The 26,827-nt window shown below is 42.3% G+C and overlaps 1 protein-coding gene across 3 annotated transcripts in view; it reads right to left on the reverse strand.

The window, feature by feature from the left end:
• Positions 1-26,827, reverse strand: part of slc12a5b (solute carrier family 12 member 5b) — a 115,995-nt gene that overhangs the window by 4,238 nt on the left and 84,930 nt on the right. The window contains exons 6-26 of one of the 3 annotated variants that reach the window (XM_064297976.1): positions 26,030-26,160; positions 25,636-25,883; positions 24,894-25,105; positions 24,560-24,727; positions 23,195-23,293; positions 22,582-22,639; positions 21,735-21,909; positions 21,375-21,493; positions 20,631-20,729; positions 19,692-19,811; positions 18,006-18,110; positions 16,778-16,946; positions 16,384-16,579; positions 16,081-16,250; positions 15,624-15,755; positions 15,091-15,198; positions 14,483-14,608; positions 13,188-13,372; positions 12,586-12,600; positions 12,058-12,191; positions 7,974-11,536 (exon numbers count right to left, since the gene is read on the reverse strand). In XM_064297976.1, the coding sequence (XP_064154046.1) occupies positions 11,445-11,536; positions 12,058-12,191; positions 12,586-12,600; positions 13,188-13,372; positions 14,483-14,608; positions 15,091-15,198; positions 15,624-15,755; positions 16,081-16,250; positions 16,384-16,579; positions 16,778-16,946; positions 18,006-18,110; positions 19,692-19,811; positions 20,631-20,729; positions 21,375-21,493; positions 21,735-21,909; positions 22,582-22,639; positions 23,195-23,293; positions 24,560-24,727; positions 24,894-25,105; positions 25,636-25,883; positions 26,030-26,160 (2,861 nt within the window). In that variant the 3' untranslated portion in view covers positions 7,974-11,444. Of the gene's footprint in view, positions 1-7,973; positions 11,537-12,057; positions 12,192-12,585; positions 12,601-13,187; positions 13,400-14,482; positions 14,609-15,090; positions 15,199-15,623; positions 15,756-16,080; positions 16,251-16,383; positions 16,580-16,777; positions 16,947-18,005; positions 18,111-19,691; positions 19,812-20,630; positions 20,730-21,374; positions 21,494-21,734; positions 21,910-22,581; positions 22,640-23,194; positions 23,294-24,559; positions 24,728-24,893; positions 25,106-25,635; positions 25,884-26,029; positions 26,161-26,827 lie in introns of those variants that run through there. The other 2 variants (XM_064297977.1, XM_064297978.1) reach the window with 2 other exon arrangements.

Consider the following 26,827-nt stretch of genomic DNA (forward strand, 5'->3'; position numbering starts at 1 on the left):
GCACACAGGCACGCACACACACACACACATACACACAGACGCACACACACACACGCACACATACACACACACGCACACATGCACACGCACACACAGACAGACACACACAGACACACACTTTGTAGACGGAGACTGTGCGTACTTTGACCGCTCTAATTACTGTAGTGTAACTGCTGTGTTTTGATGAGCCAGCGGCTTTTCTCAGCTTCAGAGAACAGTATGAGCAGGGAAAACTTCAAGGGGTGGAGCTTCAAATGGAGAGGGGGATCAGACCTGGTCACGACCTTAAATTAAGGTCATAATAGGAATAGTAGTATTATAATCATTAATTTGCTTTAATACTTTTTAGGAGGTGTTAATGAAATCTTACGGGGAGTTTCCCACACTGAGAAGGATCAAGATGTCACGGTCACCGCGCTGCACTCTAAGACTGAACCTACCCCATTACACATTCATCCCTTTGTTTTCTTCTACTGTACCCAACACAAGAATTCACACTGGGTTCAATTATTTCTTACACATCTGAGAAATGAGAAATTTGCTTGATATAAAATGAATGCTTGATTGTGTTAAAATAATTATGCATTCACATGATTAATAGACATTCTTATGCTGGCTTGATATCACACATTTATATCACTTTGTATATTCATTCATTGCGACTCCAGGAATAATTAACCTGTGGCTTGGAACTGTTACCTTCTGGTGACAAATTAAATATTAAATTCAGGACAAATTCCCTGCCTCTGCTACTTTGCCCTGTTGCACACATTATTTTGAAGACATAATCAGACCTTTAAGATATACACCACAGCCTTTCAGCTATGAATGACCTATTTTATACCATAGTCTATCAGTTACGAATGACCTATTTGGCTAATAAGCAGATAGCATAAAGAAAACAGGAAATGGGATTTGCATTTTAGAGAACTTTGCTCTGGAAGTGACTACACTTTAGCTGATATATCACAGTACTGATGTAAAAACCTTGTACACGTTAAATTGTATTTAATTCTGAGTTTATCGCCTATTCACTACCTGCCTACGGTAGGTCGGGTAGCAAAGAAGTTGGAAACGCCTCAACAAACCTATTAGTTCATAGTTAATTTCGCCTTCTGCAACTGATCCTGGGTCAGAATCAAAATGTTTCACTAAATGTCTTCGGTTCCGATTGGGGGTAAGCAAACAAATTTCATGAAGTTTCTGGCATGCACCTGATGATCAGTGGAGTGAGGAACGTTGAATTTTGTGTTGTGGTGCCATCTAGCAGGAGAGGGCTTCACTTCAAGAGGTTCTTTCAGAGCTGAACATTGATCTCTGACTCTGAGATTCTTGGACATCAGAGTGAAGGATACCCAAAATGAGAAATTATACTGTAAAAACGCAATGGGGAAGATTATATTTACATTATATTTACATTTATATGTATATGTCTAAATAGCAAATAAGTTTAATTCCTATTCAAATATGCAATGTTTACCAGTGCACTTTCTGAATGTGAAACACAATATCAAACCAATCAGGCTTTCAGGAAATCAAGAAACAACTCAAACCGAGCGTCTGTACGAAAACTGATACCTCTAATCATCCAGCTATAAGGCTCATTTTCAACTTTCTTCGAAAAGAGCGCATGAGAACACCAACATGTACTGCTGAACTGGAATTAAATATCTTGCACAGAAACACAAGCAAGACGAAATCACAAGATAATATGCATTTTTGAAGGACACGTGGCTTCTCCATGGTTACACAGTTTTTATGGTTCCATATGAAAAATGAACTATAAAGAATAAACAACACCATGAACAACCATAACCTGGACACCAAAGCACGGCCAATTATATACAGTTCGCATCTGATGTAGATTTCTTTATGAAGATTTTTTCCCCCTGTAGCTGACTGCATAATTAATAAACCAATTAACCAAAAAATTAGCATATCAAATAATAAAGAATATACTCTCAAGCAAAGCTTTAATAAAATGACTTCAGTTTTATTGCATTTTGTGCAGACATGTCTAAAAATGGTAGAGGAAAGCAGTAAGATTAGATTTCTAAGCGTTTTGACATGAAAGATTAAAACAACCATTTTTCCATTGAACTTTTTTGTTTGTTTTTAAATATATCATCAAACACAATAGAGGATACATATTTCGGTTTTTGAAATATTTCACTTGCACTGATACACAAAATAAAACAGCTAAGCTCTAAATCTGTAATACTGAGTTTATTTACAGATGTTCCCCTCCCTCTGTCCCCCCCCCCCCACGACTCCCCCCTCACCCCCCCATCCCCACCTGTTCCTACTGCCATCTTGTTCCTGGAGCTTTGTAGAAGCATGCTCACATTTAGCCATAAACATAGGAACACTCTGTATGTCCTCCCAGCATACCTGTACTGTACCTTGGAAAGGGAACATTAAAATGTGAACATAAAACATCAACGTGTGGGATTTACCACAGATATATGTTTTCTTAGATCTACGTCTGTCCCTAACCTACAAAAATGTTACATGGTTCCTGTGAATTAAAAATAAATATATTCAATATTAATCAATAAATATATGAATAAATAATAAATATAATCTGTGTATTGTATACATATATATTTCTCTCTGTGTGGGGGTTGAGGAGGAGTTCAATTTTTTATTTTATTTTTTAGATGGGAGAGGAGTTCTGTGGTTGTCAGTGTCTGTGAGATTTGTGTAAGCAGTTTAATACGTTTAAGTTAATAATTCAGTTAATTCAAATTTAAACAGATAATCTATAGTTACTTAATAGCGTATAGTACAGTCTTTTTTCTTGGTATTTGTGGCCAACAATGCCAAGGTAGCACAAGATTCACCTTCCAACTGGCCAATGCCTCAACCTCTAAAGTACCAAGGCCCTTCCTGGTGTATCATATTAAAATATGTAGTGATATTTTTGTGTGAATTAACGCATACATAGCATTCAGATATGATTTTTTTTCCCCCAGAGTCAAAAATGTTTAGTATCTGAATATATATAGTTAAGAAATGTTACGACTGATAGATTTCTGTCCCTTTTACGTAACACCTGCCTGGTAAATGTGTAAGCCTATGAATGGTAGGATACACGTACAGTGTGTGTGTGTGTCTGCATGCGCATGTGCATATGTGTGTGTGTGTGTATCAGGGATCCCTCTCTCCCATCCCTCTTGCTACTGACACACCCCGCACCTTTTCAGTCACATCTAAGGGGATTTAAATTCTTTGGAATATATAAAATTACACCACTCTACTTCTTTCACTACTTATATCAACATATATTTATATACATATATTAAAACAATATCCATATCTTCTTTTGCTATGAAACACCCCCAGCATTTTAGCACTCCTAAATCTCCTTGAGGGATTGGAATCCACAGCAATGGGAGTGATTTCTTCACTTTTGTACTACTAATATCATAGTACACAAATTCAAAACACTTCTAAAAATCATGTCTTTTCTACAGCAAATGTCAAATTATATCCATTGCATAATAAATCAAACATCAAAACACTTTTTTCTTTTTTAAACAATTAAAAGGCTCAAAGCAAGCCTTTGTACAGTAACATTAGTTTACACCATGTTCTTACTGATAGACAAAAGCAAAGGTAATGTGTACAGTTCCCTGCTATTAAAACATTGTATCATGCCTTAGATTAAAAAATAAAATAGAAAACTAGAAAACAAACAAACAAAAAAAAAATATAACAACAACTTGAACGACAAAATACTGAACAAACACCTAGAATAGAACACTCCCTAATTTTTGTCAGAAAAGTGTGCATGCATTGAGTTACACAAATAGCCAGCCCTGGTGCCCTGCTGGAACCACAGTTAGGGGATACTCATGACCTGCTTTGGAAACCAGGAAGAGAGAGGAACAGATATGCATCTGAACACCTTGTTGTTCTCAACATGTCCGCTAGATGTTACCAGATGAGTAAACCTGGATCCAACCTCTCAGTCTCTCTTTGTTTCTGCTCTTCCTCTTAGCAGAGAGGCCCCTGACCACTAGTGTAAGAGTCCAGCCCCGCATGCAGCTCGGTAAGGTGATACCAATGCTAGGACTCAGGAATAATTTCCTCGAGACCTATGACAGACACACTTATTTCAGTTGAATCTGTTTGACTGTTAAGAACAAAAATGTTAAGATGCATGCATCATCTTTATGCATGCATCAGAGCCCTTTAGTATTTTTTTTCTTTCTTTTTTTACTTTTATTTTTTTATTTAGTTGCATGCAGTTTCTGTGGAAAGATTATTTTCATGTCTCTTATTTTGAGAGAAAGGAAAAGAATGTTGAGGACACACAGCCAGAATGGCGATTGGGTAAATCTTGGACCAATGGGGCTTTCACACCTGGTGTAAGCGCCACCACAGAAAACTATAAGAGCATTGACTTCGCTTGTGACATTGTCAATTGCTTGCTCATTCAAACAACACTCTCTCAGAGTTCCCTCTCTGAGGAAACGGTAAAAACTGAAAGATGGACACCTGGCTACATGCATCCCATGGATACATCTTAAATGTGGGGCGAGCATAGAAAGATGAATGGTTGTGCTAAAAAAAAACATGCACTGTAAATCTTAATAGTGACAATGCTCCAGACGGGGGCCTCTCTGATAGATACCGACAAGCTGCTGTCAACACAGCTGAAGTGTTAGTCTGCCCCCTATTGGTGGGGGGGGGGGGGGGTAGAGTCACTACAGTTCCAGCAGAGCTCGGGACTGGCAATGGAAGCGCTTTTGTAGTCTTTGATCGATATTCACAATAGTACCATAATCACATGAGCAGTGCTATGAGGGTTGGAGGGAGTGTGGAGGAGGAGGGAGGGTGCTGTGGTAGGTATGGGAAGGGACAGGCACATCACCATGGTTGTCTCTCTGCCATGTATAAAAGACCTAAGATTCAGAGAAGAACCCTGCACTGCTGTATAGCCCGGACTGACCTCACTTTGCCACGTACTGCTCTCGCAAATACAGGAAATAAAAATCTATTTTCCTCAGAATCATTCCATATCCAAACACTAGTCTGAGTAGACCCTAAATTGTCATGATCACTCAACTGTAAATTAGCACATCTACAAATGACACAGAATGACAATAACACAAATTGGCAGTGATATAAATATGTGTGACTGTTAGATATAAACTTTAAGCATGGACCCCAGGGTGGATGTAAAAAACAAAATTAAGAAAACATATCGATAGCTGCCACTAATGTCACACTTCTTTTTTTTTTTGTTGCTGTTTTTATTTATTTTATTGTTGTAGTTGGCACATTCTTTTAACACTTTGCCACTTTGTGGAGAAGCTTTTTGGCTGGACTACAATTACTGAAGTAAAAGGAAATTCACACATTCAAGCATTCATTCATTTATTACTTGAACTTGTGACAGCTGGCAATATGTGGATAGGTTGCAGCAAGTATATCAAAACCATACTAAAAGATAACATCTAATATGTACAGCGTCCCTTTAGGGACCTTTGTAATTATTGGCAGGATCGCACTGTCTTACATATACCTATAAATATGCCTTCTTAAAATATACACCTATATATGTTTTTTTGGGTGGCATTCCTAAACTATTGTCCTTGAGTGCGTCTATGACCTCTCTGAAATTCTCCTCACTATAAGCAGACTGTACCTTTACTTCGCCATTTTTCCAAGTCTCAGATATTTTAAAAAGGTTTTTAAATTGTAATTTTTTTAAATCAGTGTTTATAATATGGAATTTTGTAAACATAAAATGGCCAAACATAGCCCTTAATATATCTATGCTTTCTTTGCAACTAATACACATTATAACATAGAAATATTTACTCAGAAATTTACTTGGAGAGGCTTCAAAATTCTCAAACATTTGATAAATCTGCTTCTGTTGATCAAGCAAGCAGTCAGTCAACATGTTGCAATAAAAATGGATGCCACTAGGGTATGCTAATATTCACATGAGAGAACTGCAATTGTAAATTTCAAAGAGTGAAATAAACTAAAATCTAATTTAATTTGTATTTGGTCCGCTATATGCGCACAAATGGGATTCAGTTCTCTTTATACGTCACCGTTATAGGCTGACACTTTAGACGGGAATATTTCTCAGACGGTTTCCTCTTTTAATTTTTGGTGCTGACGTTTAACACTGGTAAATGGGGGTTGGGGATATAACAGTAACAGTAATCATTGTTACTATTATTATTAGTAGTAGTAGTATAGGTTTGATGGCAGTTATATAACATGCAGAACATCTCTCAGCCACAATGCTTCAGTTAGGCCTATTTCGGACATTCAGATCTGAAATGGAAATACCCCGTTTAAAATCTAAATTGGATATAGCCTAACGTCATCGCAGCACGGCTCAGGTAGTTGCACGTTATAAACATTATAATCCATAGATTTTGGCTTCCATGAGGTCCAGACCACGACTAGATTAATCTCCGGTCTATAAACAATGACCACGGGGAGGAGATTAAAGCCCAGATCAATACATTTTAATCCCGTTCGTTGCCTAGTTGCATTTCAGTTGAGGCGAAAACACAAAAAGATTACGACGTAACCAACAGGTTGTTTCCAAGCCATAGGAATACTATTTAGTCCCGCGCTTTATGATCAGGCTTCAACTCTACTCACCTTCAGGAAATGCAAGCCCATGCAGGTAAATTGACTTCACATGGCTTCAGTCCCCGATGCTATCAATATTTAGGGGCCGTCCCATTTCTTAACACTAGGCTAAATTCGGTTGGGTACTTACACGCTTCGGTAACGTATTGTGACGTGAAACGTAAATCGGGGATTTTTTCACTTCGTTCTGTGGTCCCTATTTCAAATAATTTATTGTAGTCACACCACTATCAATGACTAGTAATAGCTGTGCAAAGCTTGATGTGGGCTTGCCAACTACAGACAAATTAACAGAGCTTCCTAACGTCATATTCACATTAACAATACCATTATAATGCTGATATGGATAAATTAAAGTTACAAGATCTACATCTTTGCAAACATCTTTCTTACATTGATATTTTTTGGTGGCATTTTTCTTCAGGGAACACACAAGTCGCCAATCTTGTGACTGGCATCAACAATAAATGTTACGAGCTTGGTGCATGGTGGGTCCATATTCTTGGCTAAAGGCCACCGCAGAGAGATCTTAGAATAAGTCTGGTTAAAGTGCACATCAAGCACACTGCACTTTTGATTATTCAAGAAATTGGACACATGTGCACACTTACACTGAGCACATGAACGTACAAGCAAGTGCAAGTGTGATCAAGTGTGCATATTGGAACAACATCTTAGTTTCAGCATCAGTCTCAGTCTCCTCAGTCAGAAAATTAAAAAAGTTGACCCAGTCACTGAAATGCAGGCTCAGGTACTCAGGTACACAATGACTGACAAAATAGGCCTACAGTCTTAAAGAATTATCCATAGGAATCGTAAAAATTTAAGTGAATGACTAATTGAGGTACACTATTATCTTTGAATGCCATGAACACACATTCACATGACAATGAATTTGATTCTCCAAACCTCGTGCATGTCTTGGAATTCAGGACAAACCGCGTGCATGGGGAGAACATCAAACTCCCACAGAAAGCCAAGTTGAACAAGGACCTTCTTGCTGTAGCAACATGCACCTAATAAATGTGCACCATACTTAAATTAGGCCTACATTTACTATTTAAATTATAACAAAGAAAACAGGAAGACGAAAACTTTATATTTATGCGTAATATTAATCGTAATTGAATATGTTTTGGAGATTTTAACATTGGACACAGTGACGTTCAATGACTTTGTTGTAACGCAACCCTGTTCATGGTCATGGCAATTCATGGACCCCAAATATCGCGTTGTGGGGTTCTGCTGTATAACATCTGATTTAGCTGCATCAGTACATGCGCAGAACATAACAACCTTTAATATTTTAAGTTCCTTTTTCTGTAGCTACATTAGACTTATGCCACCATGTTAATAATATATCACCACCAAAAGCACAATGCTGCCATCAATCCCTTGGGACACTTAAAGTGTTTTTTTTTTTTTTTCCTTATTTTTTCTTTGAACCAACAAACATGCAGCCCAATCAGGTATCTGGGCAGTTTTATTAAATACGAGGACAATCAATGAACATCATATGCGATATCCTGCCTAGGGACTACGAACTAGTTCAAGTTACAGTAACTCAGAAGTGATATACTGGATGCAGGAACATCCATGCCAAAATGTTTACATTGCATGTTAATCAAGGGATATAGCTGTCGGGCTTTATAAGAATTACACAGGCCTTTGTACCCTCCACCTGGTGCTCACTTTTCTAATGAGCTGTTGATATCTAACATGTTGATATCATATTGACATCAAATTATGACTTATGAGTTTTGGGTATCAGACATTTGGTATTTTACCATGAAGGTAACCCTTCCAAAGACAAAATAGTAACTCCAACCGGGGAGAAAAACACCAAAACCTTATCAAAATTTTTTAATGTGTTCCTCTCTTCTCCTGTGTCTTAACAACCAACTGCACATCAGTAACCTTCCAACCAAACTAAGCCAATATCATTAATTGGATTGTTTTGGGGCCACTTCAGTCGTGCCTCTCCTGGGCTGTTAAACCTCTTGGCTGTGTGATAAATACAAAAACATCCCTTCATTTCTGTTCTCTGAACACGGGCCCCAGGTGTTGCTGGGATACAACCCGGGTGGCAAGATAACAGGACAGCTTTATTGTACAGCCTTGTGATAAATCCACTGTTTGAATTAAAAATGAAATTAGCCCCTTTAAATGCTGGTATCTATTACCCTCTGACTAATTCTGACCCCCTGCCTACCATGATAAACTGAGCCCCGTATGATCTTAGAAGGGATAAACCCCACCCCACTGATATTCATTTATAAATTACTAATCATCATTTCTGATATGAAAGCTTTGAGTAGATTTCTAAATCCTTATTATTTGTAGATTTTACATATCTTGTATTAATGAATATGGCAGGACTTTAACTCCTTGTTTCCTTTCAAACATTCCTTCCAGTTTTATATCTCAACAATTTATTTCTTTTTCCAGAAATTAAATATTGGTATCCATATTGACACATTATTGTCTCCCACTCTTGCTGTAATTGAGTGGATAATCACCAGACAGAGTATATATGCTAACTATGTGAGGATAAATGTCTTATGGATGAGATATCTACTAATATAAAACACTGTGTGTATTAACACAGGCAATGGATCCACAATCCAGCTATTGCACGTTCCCATTACAAATGTTGTATATATTATACAAATGTATGACTTTCCATTCATTCTGTGCTGTAGAAGAGAACAGCTTTGTGTTTATATTCTGGATTTTCAGCCATTAAAGATGACACTGGACACCTCTGCCACAATGAAAAATGATCATCTACAAAAAGAAAAATGGTAGTCATGAAAAATATATATTTTTTCATTTGGCACTCTTTTTGGCAGACAAAGTCAAATTGTAAAATGCATTTAGATATATCTGTATTTTAAATTTAAATTTAATTTTAAAGTGAATAAATAAATAAAATTGAATATTTTCTTTTTAAATAAGTCTTATAAATACATTGAAATATATATTTTAGTAGTGATAAATTATATATAAATATGTATATGTGGTACATAGCCTTTTTAAAATACAATTTTCAAAAATAATGTTGTTAAGCACTGTTTTCTGTGCATAATACTGAAGGGGTGGCACTGACAGTATTGATATTTAATTATATATAAATCAGGTGAAAAGTGGACTGTGCACAATGAGTTAACAATGAGAATGAATCATACTACGAAAATGACGGAAGCTAGCTATTCTGGACTGTTGCTAGTCAACCCTGTTGTAACAAGTGCATCTCTGCCACAAAAAGCTGTGAAGTTAGTTGCTAAAAATAATATGCTGATAGTTATCAATGTGCCAGAGATGGTACTCTACACTATTTACAGTGATCCATGCTGGGGGAGAGGGGGGTGTGGCTTACAACAGTGACACACTGGCATGCCCAGCCCCTGATCCTCCCACCCCCCCCACCCCCATTTGCTGATTTTGCTGTCAGTCATAGGAGTCACTGAAACATTTTCACAGTAGAAAAAGCACACCCTTAAAGAGACCACATAGCCCTTTCCCTCCCGGTGTCGCTGTCTTTGGCACGGCTTATAACTGTCACAGAGTTAGGGGTTGGAGGGAAGAAGGGAGGGTGGGAAGGTTTACTGCAAAACATGGATTAAAAACAGATTTTTTCATTGAAGTTTTCAAAACGAAAGGTTGCAACAAGAAACGTCGACTATCAGCGGGAAATTCTTGGGTGTCAGGTATGTGGCACATCACGGAGTAGCTTCGAAGTGTTGTCCGGAGTCCCTTGTGAACTCCTTATTTTTTTACAGCCTTGCCCCACACGTGCCTTGTCCCTGTTCTTGATGTTTTTTTTTTTTGGGGGGTGTTTTTTTTTTCTTTTTAGGGCGCACTGCACACGCGTACACACTCACAAAAAATGTGTGTATATATTTACGGTCCTTTTTTCTCTCCACTGCTGGTTGACCCATAGGAAGACAATTCCATTGTGATTGGCAATTAACTCTGTTAACCCCCCCCCCCCCCACGCACACACAGAAACCCAACTCAACCTTACCCCCACCCCTGCCCCCATTGCCCTAACTCCCACCTTTGGGAAAGAAAAAAAAAACATCCCCCCATCCCTAGGGTAAAATTACTTAAATAATTTGTCCCCATTTTAAAAATCCAACCATAAATCACAAAAAATGAGAAATAGACAATATGTTTCCCCATGGTGGCCCTCAGCCTTCACCAGACTCTCAGGAAGAATGAATCGCCAGATGGAATGACAGATGAGGATGACCTGGGGGGTGGGGGCAGTGGGAGTGCTGGAGGAGGAGACCAAAATATCATCCAGTGGCCTGCAGGGGGCCTGCAGCGCCCCACACAGGGAGGAAAGGGGGGCGGGGGGAAGTGTGTGTGTGTGTGTGGGCGGGGGGGGGGGGGGGCATTCTCCACCTGGGGCAGCAACAAGCCAGCAAATCAAAGCCAAGACAGCTTTGTCAGATAACCAATGCCCACATAATGAGTGAGGCATGGGCTCTGCTGATTGGCTGATTGGCTGTTGATTGCTGTGACGCTGAACACAAAACATAGACAGTGGCATGACCAGCTAATCTGTAGTTCTGGATAGGTGCAGCACTGTAGATGTGTGGATGTGTGTGCACGTGTGTGAGTGTGTGTGTGTGTGATGTGTGTGTGTTTGCATATTCTCTATTTGTATAAAGGTGCATGTATACTGTGTGTCTGTGTGCGATAAAGGAGTTTGTGGGATGAAGGTACAGTCTGTGGAGGGATCTGGTGGTAGAAGCTTGGAGTTTTGGGGGAGGGGTGTGGGTGGAGTTTTGGGTGGTACTCGTCCCTCAAGAGTAAATGGTTATGACCTCACGCCCACCACCTCGAACCAAGAGCACGCGGGTCAGCCCCTCTGTCAGAACCTCCAGGAACTCCATGTCTGAGAGAGAGCAGGTCAGTCAAGGAACCAACACAGTAAAAAAAATTAATAAAAAAACAAGGCAGAACAAAGTTCTCCTTCATAAAGTACCACTCTAACAAGGCTGCTCTTCTATATCCTAAAAACTGTCCCCTCAGCTGCTTTGAAGTTGAAGTGTATTTTCTTTCTTTAGACCACCGACTCGCCTAATACCTCTATACCAGCCACTGTAAAGCTGGCAGGTTTACAGAAACATCTTTAAATGTCTACAATATCCTTCATCCCACACAAAACCTGTCTGGGCCAAATGAACACATACACCGTGGCTGAATTATTATTCTTCTTATTATTATTTTAAATGGAAAGTTAACTGTCCCTTTATGGAGCTTCTTCCCTTATAAACTTAAATAGCTACAATTATTCATCATCATCATCATCATCTCTCATCATCCTCATTAACACCACTTTCCTCATCACCACAACCACCACCACTGCCATTATCATCTTCGTCATCACAATGCCATAGTTCAGAGTAAGGATACAGTTCTCTTCTCCCATCCGATTCTTGGGCGGACCAGGCATATTGAGCAGAACCAGCTTGGCCTCTTGGGACTTCTTCACAATGACCTCATTCAGTCTGAGCGCGGTGTGCATGCGTCTGACGTTTGATTGGTTCCTGAGGGAGAGCGCAGAGTTCAGCAGGAAAGCAGGATGTCCAAACAGCCAATAAAACTCTTGACATAAACTGCAAAGAGATGCTTAAACGCCTTCAAACATCCATAAAATGCAGACATTTCTGCTTCTGCTTACAGGAATTCAGCTGTTGGATGTTGTTTCATGCCAAAAATCCTATATCTGGACAGGTGCTGCCCTGAAGAGGCTCAACATAAAGCTAAATGGTGAACAATAAAAAATAACTACCCAATGGCTATTTAGGATTTTATTTATGTGCAGCTCTGTCAACAGAAAATGTGCAATTATGGCCTTGCATGTCATGCCTAATATACAAAGATATAGTACAAATAATGACAAATAAAGGTGCATTATTAAAGTAGTATGAAATTACTTACAGGTTTTCCCACTCCCTGTTCAAATGCAGCATTGGCAGAGAGAGATCAACAGCCATTTAACATCATAGTGACACATGAAATGTGACAGCTCATAAAACGTGTGACATTTCCTGTGACGCTGTGTCTCACTTTGATTGGGACAGGCAACAGCAATGACCAGACGCAAAGGGACCATGCCATCATGTCATACCATTGAGAAATCCTGTCACGGTACTTTGTGCAGCCAGTCTGCATTCTGTCAGTGTTTTGGTTGCATTTGCAGCCTTGCATGTACTGTAACTACTACTTGCAATTGAAGCTTGGGATTATCGGGTAAACATAATTTAAAAAAGGTAAACAAAGAAAGTAATGCTAATCAACTTGTATTTAGCAAAGCTGAACCCAAAGTGTGTGACTTAGTGCACAACTAAAATAGCAATAGTAATACCTCACATGAATTTATGGATTGGATCTACGAAAAGCAGAGGTACCGATATTTCAAATATCCAGTTGTATAGACAAATTGGATGTAAAAATATAGCCTAAATGATTTGCTCCGCATTAGAGTATCTGCTGAACTTTGCGATGCAATGATGCGTGGCACAGAAGCAGGCAGAACTTACGGCTTCATGTTGAAGAAGTCCTTGAGCCCCTCGGGGGACGTGGCCCCCATGATGGGACCCTTGTCTCCGTCGCACGTTTCCGTCCAGGTCATCTGCACCTTCTCGCCAGGAGTCTCCGCCCCCTCAGTGGGGGAGGCGGGGCTGGCCGGGGTGGGCGTGGTGTCCTTGTTGTGGATCAGCTGCATCTGTTCAGGGCGGGAGATATCGACAGACTGAGAGTGGAAGGAGGGGTTCCATAAAGGGAGCAAATGCAAAGGTGGGGGTGGGGGGGGGGAGTGGGAAGGGAGGAGAGAGAGCAGTCAAAGAGGGCAGAGCAGTTTGAGAAGCTGTGTTGTGACTCCCTCTGACCACCGCAGATCCTCTGAGGTGGAGGGGTTCGGTCCACAGGGTAGCCGAACATCAAACCTCAACTGCGGTTACCCCTCGGATGCTAGTCCACACAGAGTTCATTTTGCAGCAACGCAAGTTTTGCCTAGACACCACTGAGTGAGATCACACATCCACTGCAAGTCCTTCCTTAGTCTGAAGCTGAACTCCAAACCCCAAAACATAAACATACCTCTAACAGGAGGGGCCTCCTACTTTGAACTGTATAAAACGAAGGACTTTCCAACTGCTCGGGGAGCTTTCATTCAGAGACGTGGTTGCTCTGTGTGAATTCTCCTATTCGGCCAAATAAAGGCATCTGAAACTGAATATTGTGTGTAAGTCTGTTGGACTCTTCTCACCGACCGGAGGAAATTTAGGTAATTTCCACCACAGCAGTCTAGACCCTGTCTGTGGAACACGAGTGCTACACAATTCACAGACAGTTCACCAAAACAGTCATAAAGACAATCAATCAAAACAGACAAGACAATTCAGATTTACCCTCGGCCTATTTTTCGCTACCGTGAGTGAAAGCAGCTTATGTAACACTTCTGATGCATGTAACAGTGAGGTGTTCCATTAGAATGTGTCTGTCTCAGATCTGGCACGTCTCATTGCCTGTGCAGCCATTGCTCTGGGTGATCTCTATTCCTGTTTCTGCCCAAAGCATCGCTGTTCTTCCCTTCAGGCGATAGCTGCTGCAGCAGCAGACAGCGTTTGCTGTGAAGAGACCCGTGGCATTTACATCAGAGGAAGGGGGAGCGGCCTCGGACTAAATCTCATATGATTGATTGATAAAAGAGCACAAACACAGACGGGCGAGAGAAGGAAGGATGAGCGGAGTGAGAGAGAGAGAGAATGACATATGGAGAGGCTGAGTAGGAGGAGGAGGAGGAGGGTGAGAGAGGACAAAGGGCCTGCTGTACCTCCTCCTCTGGCTTCTCCTCCACGCTGGCTGCAGCCGGCTCCTCGCTGATGCTCTGCTGCTTGGCCACGCCGGCCGGGTTCTTGCGGCGGATGGATCCGCGGGAGGAGTCAGTGATGCTTTGGATCTGGCAGGAGCGAGAGGTGCATCAAACACACAAACATGGCGGGAAGCTGAGGTTTACAAGCCTGGATTCAATTTAGCATCATTTTCTTATTAATAATAATAATAATAATAATAATATCATTGAGTAGTAGTAGTAGCAGTATTATTATTATTATACAGTATATTTAATATTTACTATAGCAGAATGTCAGTTCAAGTGATTAGACATTTTAATACAGCACCCTGTTTCTTTCAGAACAGTGAGGATACGGATGTAAAAAGCCTGTTACTGCAGGTTCGCATTTGCAGATTCTTATTTTCACCTCTTTCTAAACCTGACTTTGGATCATTCATGGAGAGCTTCAGCTGTTCATACTTGCTTCCTCTGACGACAGCCCAACCCCCCCCCCCCCCCGGCTGAAAAATGAGCATTTCAGGAAAGCGAGGCGATGGTTGAAGCAGAGAAGCTGGCCACTGGGCACGGCGCGGTGTGCGGAACGCTACCTCTCTCTCCCGTTCGTTCTTCGTCAGGTGCATCTCTTTCAGGATCTGCGAGCGCTGTTCCATCACCAGGGTCTTCTCATAAGTGTAGGCGGAGATGTCGCTGTCTTGCTGTGGGGAAAGAACATCAGTTTTACAGAGGAGCGGCCCTCTGTGAATGCAGACGAGCTGGATGCGTTCAGTTTCTGTAAGTTAGGCTCTTCTCTTTATAATAAATAACTTCATAACAAAAGTATGGGAGACACATGGTTTCTGACTGCATGTTTTATATTGGTGTTGTGATTGCAGAGTGAGGCTTCATAATTCCCAGTATTGGGGTGGAGATACCATGGGCTGTCAGTCACTAACTTCCTAATCAAAAAGCACTGTGATTGGCTCACTTCCATGAGATAGCACAACAAAGATGAAACACTACAACCCCGCCCGCTCTCAGTGAAATGGAGGTCCGCAATCCTATCAGCAATGGTCACACCACACAGGTGTGCTTTCACTGGTCACACCACACAAGTGAAGGTAATTCCTAAAGGTGACCTCACCATCTCCACCACCTCCACCTCAGCATCAATGCGCAGATGATACAGGAAGGTGATCAGGTCTTTCTTCATCTGGATGCTGTTGTCGTCCATCTGGGCCACAGTAAAGATGCGTACCTTACACTTGCGCCACACCTGCCAACACAAAGGTGAGGTCCGTTCACAGCCTGTTCACCGGTAAACACACCAGCACAGCAGGGAACTGCTGTGTCTCTCTCTGTGTCCCAAGGCCTGCAGGCCAATTTATAGCACATTACTTAATGTACATCACCCCTGCAGGGTATATAACTTTCTGGTACATCACCTATTTAGGGCACATCATGCATTTAAGTTGCCTCGCTCTAGGGTACATTACCCATACAGGGTACAACACAGATTTACGGGACCTCACTTTTGGGGCACCTCAGGCTGTCTCTGTTTTTGGGGTGTATCTCATTCATTCTCTGGATTCGGGGCGTACCTTGTGTTGGCATAGCAGGAAGGGCAGGAGCATGAGCATACCGCCGTCGTGGACGATCCACCAGATGTCAATGTGTCCCTCGGTGAAGCGCTCGCCGTTGGAGGGGTAGGCTGAGATGTTCTTAGGCACCAGGAGGGCCAGATGTGCTGCAGTGGTCTCTCTCACCACCTCTGCAGAGGAGATACAAACATACACACACTGTAACCCTGCCCACAGGCACAGGCACAGGCGCACACACACACACACACACCTCCACACCACAGTACACACATCCCCACTCCTCTGATCTTGCCCGTGACGTACCGATGAAGTTGTGGAGGGCCTGCTGGTCATTGGCCTGCTTCCAGTTGCGTGGCCAGCTCACCAGAACCGTGTTGTGCCTCAGTCCCCCTAGACCTCCTGTCTGGATCAGATGGGACGTGGCGTCGCGGATGTTGGAGGAGATCACTGCCTGGCAGAAGCCCTTCACCTTCTCTGTCTCCATCACCTTCTTCAGAGACTAAAGGAGAAATAGAGAGGGAAGGGGGGATTATTATTAGGTTATTGGTAAATTTTGAGAAAGAACTGAAAATCAGAGGTTTTTACCTAAGTTTTAGATAGCTATGGCAGCAGTAAGATTGAATCTGGGCCTTAAGCATGGTCATGGTAAAACTGAATAAAATTGGGTCTTATAAATAGCATGGCATGAGGTACAGACCTGCTCTGCACGTTGAGCCTTGGGTTGGTCATTCAGCAAGGTGCCCTCCAGCGATGTCCCCACGATGGTCAGACCCTTTCCCGCCTTTAGCTGATTGGTCAAGGAGAGTAGGCGGGGTTGTTCCACATTCTGTTCCCCGTCAACACTGACAAGAACCAGCACCTGAGGCCTGCAGAAGTGTGATTTGTGTACTGTTAATAATGCAAGTTGTTATTGAATTGAGGATATCAATGACGTCTTTAACAAATTTAACAATTATAAACAAAATTAATCTGTCTCATTCGGTCCGGCGGTGAACCCAATTGGTCGTTGTTAACTAATCCGCCCAGGTGCTTAAAGGTGTGTTCTTCTACATTGTATGGGGCTGAGACCAGTAGCACACATTGCAAGAGTGTCTGTTTTTGTGGTTTGTTTATCAGACAACTAAAAAACAAAGAAAAAAACTGGCAACTGAAAAGTTGGCCAGCTGAGATCAGTGGCGAGCTGAAGAACTGTCGCTGGGTTTGACTTTCTTTTGTTTTGGTTACTTGAGTTTGTTCTTTTAGCTAATTGTTTTCACTCAGAACCTGTAAGAGGGAAGGGTGAAGATGTTTGTTTGATTTTGTGTTGGTGTGGGTGCTCTCTCTCTCTCTCTCTCTCTCTCTCTCTCCCTCCATGCGACAACCAACGTTCCACTCCCAAAACTGCCGCATCTCCCTCCCAGGGGTGTCATACCAGCGTGTGACATAATCTATGTGCAATAATTTATTGCATGTTTTAAAAACGGGTCTGCACCACAGCAACACTAAATTATGCATGTCATTGGTCTGAAATGAATGTAAAAAATCAAGATTGATGAATAATTGCTGCAGTGTACTGCAGTTGCAGTCTGGAACAGACTTCAAGAAGAAGAAGAGAGAGGAAGACCAGTTAACCAAAGTTGTGTAAAAATAATTTATCCCACAGATGCCCTTGGACTGAAAATCAGGGTCAGTGACTTGAATTAAAAGTGACTTCCTCAGACACACTTCAAATGATGTTAGGGGGTTTACTGAATAAATTATTAAGCACTTGTCACAGTGACGAGCAGGAAAGAACCTCATGCATTCTAAAGTGGTGTGGCCCCTGGATTTTGTGAAAATTTAAAGAAGGCCACATCTACTTAAGTGCGTGCGTGCGTGCGTGTTTGTATGCGTTTGTGTCAGTCACTCCTTTTTTTCATGGGGGGGGTGGGGAGAGCGGGTTTCACCTCCAGTTCTTGGTGTGGGGGGGCCCCTCTTCCAGCCTCATGAGGGCGAAGCGGGCAGCGCTGAGGGACAGGCCCCGGATCCCGTCGCCCCACTCTTTCTCCGCCCTGCGACAGATGGGGACGACCACGTCACTAACACACTCAGCGCAAAGAAATACCGAGCGCCTCAGCACTAAACAATGGCTTCCATTGCCAAGACCGGAAGATGGAGTCTGTTCCCTCCGCTTTTCAGTCAGACTAGCTATAAATCTCATCCTTAATATATACCCCACAGAACCACACAGTGGAAACACAGAATGACTTTGCAGGGGTGGGTAGTGACGCTATAGATTACTGGCGAAAGAGTCAAAACAGACTGAAATATCTTTTCGCATTGCTGTCTTTACTGAAGTGTGCCCCTTATCACACCCCCGAAGGAAAACAGACTGTTTACTGTTCTGACAGGGAGTCAGCAAGTGTGATAAAGAGACAGTGTTCAGTTGCAGAACATCCCCCTGAATCAGCATTATATAAAACTTAGGTTCTCCATAACACAGTGAAATCACGTTTTGTATTGTCGGAAAGCCAATGTCATGGGAAACAAGTTGATGTCTTTGGTGGTTGGGCGCTGACTAAAGATTTTGATACCCATGGTTCAGCGCCCAGCCAAAGGTTAACCCAGTGTGGTATACTTACATAGATAGCACAAGCAGAATAATTAATGTACTGCTTTGTTATATTTTTGTCATTATTTGATGACTTGGGGTTTTCCTTTGATCTTTTTGTATATAAGGGGAAATGTGTAATGGTGCTGCGGGACTCGTCAACAAGGTCTCCTGCAAAATATATGCATATAGCCAGCTTACTATGTACACATTGCACCATTATATATTGTCATTATTAACATACTGTACAATAAACTGCGCTCCCTTTAAACCTAGCATTTCTCTTTGACTCTTACCACTGCACACCTAGCCATTTTAAGGTACTAACTTACAGATAGTCACTCGCCTATACACTACTATCGTCCCAGGATAAACAATTTTAGATAGTGATCCGTATAGAGCCACACTACTGGCAGAATGCAGTCTCCTGATTCTTTGCATAACTGTTAACACAGAGGAAAAGGTTAAAACATTTGTTTGGAGTTAGATAATCAAAATATCACAAAATGAATCCCATTCCAATAGCACCGGGTAAGATTACATGTGTTCCTTTGCCACTCAGATACTTCCACTGTTTGGTGGGTTGGAGTGGTTTCTTACAGTTTGTGACCCCGACCCTGTTTGGTGTATCTGAGGGGTTTCTTACACATGTAAATAAAGCCCTACATTTTAAAATGATCACAAGACTTGACAAAACCTAAAAAGCATTTAAGGCACTCATAACTGACCTATGCCATGGCAGCGTCTCTCAGCATTTTCAGTATGCCACTGTACCATCAATGGCTTCTTATCAGGAAAATAGTACTCACCCCTTAGCAGAGTAATGTGATGTGTTCCTGATAATTTTTTTTTTTTTTTTTAACTGAAACTCTGAAGGAGTGTAAACCCCATTTGTTTCTTGACTTAGTGGCTGATCCAACATGGCACCACATTTTTTCCTAGACCCTGTCCAGCTTGCTTCAGACCCCCTGATCTTGGAGAAATCGAGCTCATTTGTCTGTATTCTGATTTCTGCCCTCTATAGGTCACAGAAAGCACTTACCCGCAGAACTCAATGTACTTGTAGATGCAGCTAGCGATCACCATGGCAACAATGGCATAGTACCAGGAGCAGATGAACATCAGGGACAGACACAAGCTCATGCCCAGGAAGGACAGCGCCCTACGGGAGGTCAGAAGTCAGAGGTCACATGTCACATGTCAGTGTAAGCCACTCCTTAACCAGTCTCTCTCTCTGTCTCTCTCTCTTTCTCTCTTTGGATTCTACCCTATTTTTTGGTTTTACCCCATTTTCTCCCCAATTTCACAAGCAAGTACTCTCCTCCAAAGCATGTGATTTCACCAGATGCTTCTATTCACACCACAGCCCTCAGATCAAGCTTACACAGACACAAGTCGAAGTAAGACCTTTCAATTAGCGAGCAGACCTTGGGCATCTTGACCAGCAGGGGTCACCAGAGAGCAATGAGAAACAGATGCCAGCCTAATAAGCCTCCACTAACCCTGGGCAACGCTACTGTGTGGCTACTGGCCACAGTCAGCGCTGGCACGGTCTGGATTTGACCCTGGACCTGCACTAGAACAATGTATTACCAGGATAAGCCCTTCCCCTCAATGGGGCAGAAATGTAGTATAATGGGTAAGGACCTTTGTCTTGTAACCTAAAGGTCACAGGTTTGATTCCCAGGTAGGACACTGCCGATATACCCTTGAGCAAGGTACTCAACCTGCATTGCTTCAGTATAAACCCAGCAGTATAAATGGGTGAAAATGTAAATGCAATGAAAATAGTTGTGTAAATTGCTCTGAATAAGCACGTCTGCTAAATGCCTGTAATGCAATGTTACTTCTGTCCCGTCACTAAATCTGCCACTTTGAATGGAAGGAATGGAGGAGCTATCTAGTTATTACAGAGACTTGGGGGTCTTTTCACTGGGATGGTGTACCCTTTTTGTTTTGTGGCATCACTGGGGGGACTCACCAGTGGTAGAACTTGAAGCGGGGTCTCCAGTTGGGGGTGCGTAGCAGAGTCTGCAGGGCACAGGCCAGGTTGACAAACATGTAGCACATCAAGAAGAACCTGCAACCGGACAGGGTGGTTCATTAGTTACATTCCTAATCGACTTCCTGAATCATTCAATAGATAGAACCATTTTCTTGAGCAGAGCCTATCAGGGGTGAGTATATGGATGACCCAGTAAAAGCCTCTGAGAAGTCCATTGCTAAACCATCATTAAAATACATAGTATACAGCACATTACAGAGACCAGTGATTTGTTTTATATTTTAACTTGCTGCGAAGGCATCTGTGACGATTCTTGAATGAATATTACATAACAAAACAGACTATGAAATAATTTTACATGCAGCAATAGGGTGTTGACTGCACAGCATTTGAATTTGATTGGTTGACTTATTGATTAATAGATTAGGTTCCAACAGCTTGTGCTCTGGGTCTCAGGCAGATAGCACTAGGAGTGAGAGGTAGTCCTGGGGACAGTGGGGCTCTGAGTTTGGGAGATTAGTGGTGTGAGGGGCAGACGTATTCACAATGGGGTTCTGAGTTTGGGGGATTAGTGGGGTGAGGAGTAGTTTATAGACAGTGGGGATCTGATATTGGGGGTTTAGTTGGGTGCAGGGGAGCCCTATTGACAGTGGGGCTCCGGGTTTTGGGGATTAGTGGGGCGAGAAGTAGCCCTGTAGGCAGTGGAGCGTTCTGGCTCACATGGAGAGAATAGGGGCCACAGCGTCCAGGGAGGCGATGAGGATGCCAGTCTCACAGATGCAGGCAGTGAGGAGCAGAGCCCAGGTGGGCTCCCCGTTAGCTTTCCCATGACCAAACACCTGCGCGGGACAGGGAGAAAGGCTGGGTGAGACACACACCTGGATAATAAATGGCCACTGCACTGTAGCCTATTACTGAAAGATTACAATAGTTTTATTGAGGTGGTAATGGGAGGAGGAGGGGAACCCCACACCTCTTCCTGCCTCTGAAAATGGTTGCCTGTACGGACAGAGGCTGAAAGGCTGAGAGACAGATGGACAGACTGTTAAATACAGGCGGAAGGGGGGGGGGGGCACTGACCCTGAGGAATGGGATGATGCTGTCGCGGGAGATGGCCTGTAAGAGACGTGGCGCCCCAGTCAAGCTCTGCAGCCCCGCCCCACAGGTGGAGAAGAATGAGCCTATCACAATCACCCAGGGGGAGGGCCAGGCCAGCGTGCCAATCACCAGGTTGCCGTTTACCCCTTCCCCGAACCTGTGGCCAGAAAAAAGCAATGTCTTTCAAGTCCTGAAAAAACCTTGCAGAGTCACCCCCCCTCCCCCCCCACCCCCACACCCACACACACACACACCCAACCTGTCATCTTTACATCAACATGGATTGTCACACAAGGCTGATTTTGACCTTCGAGTTGAAGATCTATGAAGTTTCAACCATGTTCACACACTCATATTTTCATTGCCTGATTCTTGCTGGAGAATTTTTCATTCTCAACAGATTTATCATTCTCAACAGATTTATTTCCCACTCTTTCTCAGAGCTAACAGGATAAATAAAGGATAAGTCGTGTGTTCTGCCCAACTCACAAATGCTCTTGCAGACTAAAGACTTGCCTCATGGCTCCCAAGACCCCCTCAAGAAACCTTTATTTTTATCTTCCTTTCTTTGGATTTCCCTTTGAATAATGTTACAGTTAATGATGTGCAAGGTCTGTCTAGTGGTACTTTCTTTAGTGCTGACAATACAAATGGTTGTCATTCAGGTTGACATTACACGTGTTCATTATTAACGGGCCTCTATCCATTCTTGGTGAAGTTGTATTTTTGTATTCCTGAGAGTTACACTGATGTTCCCTTAAGTACGTCACACTATACGAGTGTGTGCTAAGTGACCGGTAATGTAATGGCTCGGCAATGCAAGACTTACTTGTCTCTCAGCACCACTCCCTCAATGCAGGCTCCAAAAAGGATCACACTGGACATGTCTTGGACCACCAGTCAAGGCAAACAGACAGACAGGAACCAGCAGATCACAACACACGTAACTGTTCTGTTTCCTAGAGTGGTGCTGAGTGTTGATCTTGATTTTATTTATCAGCTGTGAAAGAGTGAAACTTCATGAACCCTGGTAAAGTCTAGGGCCACCACAGGATGTCAGTAACTCACTGACTTGAACAAAGCAACATACTCTTCTGTATGTTTTTTTGTTTATCTTTATTTTCTCTGGAAAACATTAGTCAGCACATTGTGGCCACTGAATTTAAAAAAAGAAAAGGTTTTTGATTGATTGACTATCAAGAGTTACTTTTGACCAAGAGTGAGCATGAGGGATGTCATAAACCTCACCCAAAAGTTCCCTGTGTGTGGTGTATGGGCTTTTATTTCAGCCAATCCTGTAATTTAGATTCTGCTAAATGGCAGTAATGTAATACAATGTCTATTTGCCATGTTCCACGCCAAAGGACAAAGAAAATCAAGAGTTGGCTAACACTCCTAAAGTAGCCTCCTCCTGATTGACCTGCTGTTAAGGAAAAGGATACACACAAAGGAGGTTGTGGTGATCGCCATGATTGTGCCAATAGGGATGGACTTCTGGGCATCTTTCAGGTCACCTGACCTGTTTGAACCTGCCATGATTCCTGTGACACACACACACACACACACACACACACACAAACATGCAAACACACGCAGACAAAGAGAAGCTTTTCAAAACTGCAAAGAATGGAATATTACATGTCACATCCGGAAGCATTTTAGTTATTAATACAAAGTGTATTCAGCACAATATCACGCTCATGAATGTATTGTGCATGCCTTCAGTATGAAGTAACATGAGGCCCCACATTATTTCTTGCTTTTTACAATTCTTTGCGTTGTCCACATTGCCACTTCTGGTTTGACTTTTTACACGTCCATTATTGCACACCCAGTACCTGTTTTATGTTTTGTATATCTAGTGTCTAAAAGTAATTAATCTGATGTTTTTCATAAGACGTCTTGAATTGACGTGGTAACTAAAAAAAGAATGAACAAACAAGAACAAAGATGAGGGAAGAGACTGCACACACACACACAGTATTTACTTTGGGGCGACATAGGGGCGACATAGCTCAGGAGGTAAGACTGATTGTCTGGCAGTCGGAGGGTTGCTGGTTCAAACCCCGCCCTGGGCGTGTCGAAGTGTCCTTGAGCAAGACACCTAACCCCTGACCCCTAACTGCTCTGGCGAATGAGAGGCATCAATTGTAAAGCGCTTTGGATAAAAGCGCTATATAAATGCAGTCCATTTACCATTTACTTTGTGTGTGTGTGTGTACGTGTTTGTGTGTGTGTGTGTGTGTGTTTCTAAAATGTGTCTGGGTGTGCATGCTGCTTACTTCCAGTAGAATCATATTAAATTTACTCCTCCACCCTTCCTGACACATTGGAGGGTGCAGATCTATTGAATCTTCTCCCGCAATAACACAGAAAATGTCATTAAAATCTCATTATCATAAAAATGTCATTAAAATGCCATTATCAAGTGTTCCAGTCTGCAAAGGGAAAAAAGAAGGTGGTATTTTGGAGCAGTTCCTGGAACGGAGAGGCAAAATGAGATTTCAAGTGAATTTTACATTCCGGTGTCTGTGTGTGTGTGTGTGTGACTGTGTGTGTATGCGTGTGTGTGGGTGTTTGTGCGTATGTGCTCATCTTTGGGCAAATGTATGTGAGTGTTTGCATGTTTGAATGTTTGATGCTGCCATACTGTGTGTTAATAAAATTAGTGTGTGTATGTGCGTGTGTGCGTGGGTGTGCGTATGTGTGTGTGTGCGTGGGTGTGCGTGTGTGCGTGTGTGTATGTGTGTGTTTGTGTGTGTGTGTGTGTGTGTGGGTGTGTGCACATGCACGTGTCTTTCTCTTACCTGTAACAGAGGGGAAATAGATGCCGACCAGCAGGGTGAAGAAGCTGGTCATATCAGCGAGGACGTAGGAGTTGGTAAATGTCAGGGGTGCCTCTGGATCCACTACAGTGGGGATCCCTATTTTCTCCAAGATCTGCCCCTTTTCCAGGTAGTTACCAAACAAGTTCTCTGTTAAAAATGTGGGGAGAGACAGGATGAGGCTAGGCAGTCTGTTTACGTCCGCTTGGTCTCCTGTAATCGGTCTGTGCGTGTGCGTGTGTGTGTGTGTGTGGGTGTGTGGCCTGTGTGCACGCGTGTGCACGTACTTGTGTGTGCGCAGGTGTACGTGTCTCACCCGACAGGATGCCGCTCATGACGCCAGGGATGCCCTGGATCTGGGAGACGTTGTTGTTGATGAAGTACTCGTCGCAGGTGGCGTTCAGGAGCTCGGAGTCGCAGAACATGCGCCAGAGTTTTGTCGTCACGGTGCCATTGCCCCTCTCAATCACTTTGGCACACACATCAAAGCCCTTGGTGATCAGGGTTCGATTCCCAAGGATACAGACCCTGTGGGGGTAATGACAGCATTATTATTATTATTATTATTATTATTATTATTATTATTATTATTATTATTGAATTATTATACAGTATAGTCTAATCTAAAAGTATAGTAAGTATAATCTAAAAATATATCATTTATTTTGTTGATGTCATTAGATTGAGCCTTATTCTTAGACAGAGGTGAGCAATGTGGGCCATATATTTTCCAGGTTTTTATGCCAACTTCTGGCCTTAATTCTGAATTAATTAGCCCTAACATTAATGCCGCCTGAAATTTTACCTACATTTCTTGATATGAATGCGAGGCTAAGACTGTTCTTTTGTCTGTACATTAAATGTTTTATTGTAATCTAATCTATGAGTGAACCAGCGTCAGAGTCTATGGCCAGTTAGTTAATTAATGCAGGGTAATTGGTGGAAACAAATACCTGCATACACACCAGGCCACCTAGACCAGAATTATCCACCCCTGTCCTAAGCTCACAGCTCAATTACTTAAACTTTCCTATCTTGGTGGGATGGTGGATACTTACGGAAAGTCGGGGGGGTCGATGGCGGTCTTGATGACGCCAGCATAGACTGCGAGGATGGAGACGACGACACAGGTCAGGAAGACCAGGGCCAGCTTGTTGACATACTTGACACCAACAAACACCAGCACTGCCATGCAGCTGAGCACGCAGGTGCCATAAACACGCATGTTATTGAGCAGGGCTGCTTCTGCATCTGGCCCTTCCAAACCCTCCATCTTAAATATAGCCGCCTGGGGCACAATGTATATCTGTGAGATAGAGAGACAGAGAGAGAGAGAGAGATAAAAGCAAAAGAGGGTGAGAGAGAATGAGAGGTAACAAATAAAAATAAAAGATACAACTGGTAACAGCTGCTTAAGTTCGACTCTCAAAATGAAAGACAGATTATTATTACCAGCAGAATCTCAATGCACCCCAAGATGTACATGGCACCGGCAAAGGTGGTCCCCAGGTAGAAGCATATGCCCACAGCGCCACCAAATTCTGGCCCCAGGGACCGCGAGATCATGTAATACGAACCACCAGCTGGGATTCACATGATAAAAAGAACAAATCTCCATTAAACACAGGAAACAGAACACATACTCTATTAAACATGATTAACAGATCAAACTCTCTATTAAACATGATAGAGAACTCACTTTCTATTCGACATGACAAACATCATACACACTATTAAACACAAACAGATCGCACTCTCTGTTATTAAACATGATTAATAGAACACACTGCCTATTGTAGACGCATACAGTTTACTCTGTACTAAACCATTCCAAAACTATCTATTACTGACGTGTGAACCGTGACTGTTCTTTGAAAAAAAAAACAAATCAATAGTTTATCTTACAGCTATGATTTGACATCTATATCTGTTTGGAGATTGGAATTTCTTTCTTTTTTTTTGCTGTCTGGAAAAAGTCAATAAGTATTTGAAACTGAGCTCCAGGTAGAATTATTTTGTCGGGATGTACTAGGCTCACACTCAGTCAAAGGACTCTACAAGGCGTGCTTGCTCACTCTGTCCACGTTTTACATTTGACCTGGAATGTCAGTGCGTTGTCATTTCCAGGATCTTTTTTTTTTGTACTTTTTCCAGCAAGAACGTTTTTACACCGAGCAAATTCAACAAATCAGCAAATTCTGAACTCATTCTGCATTGGTTTGTGAGCCCTACCTATGCAAATCAAAAAGT

This window comes from Anguilla rostrata, chromosome 11, assembly GCF_018555375.3.
Source record: "Anguilla rostrata isolate EN2019 chromosome 11, ASM1855537v3, whole genome shotgun sequence".
NCBI lineage: Eukaryota > Metazoa > Chordata > Actinopteri > Anguilliformes > Anguillidae > Anguilla > Anguilla rostrata.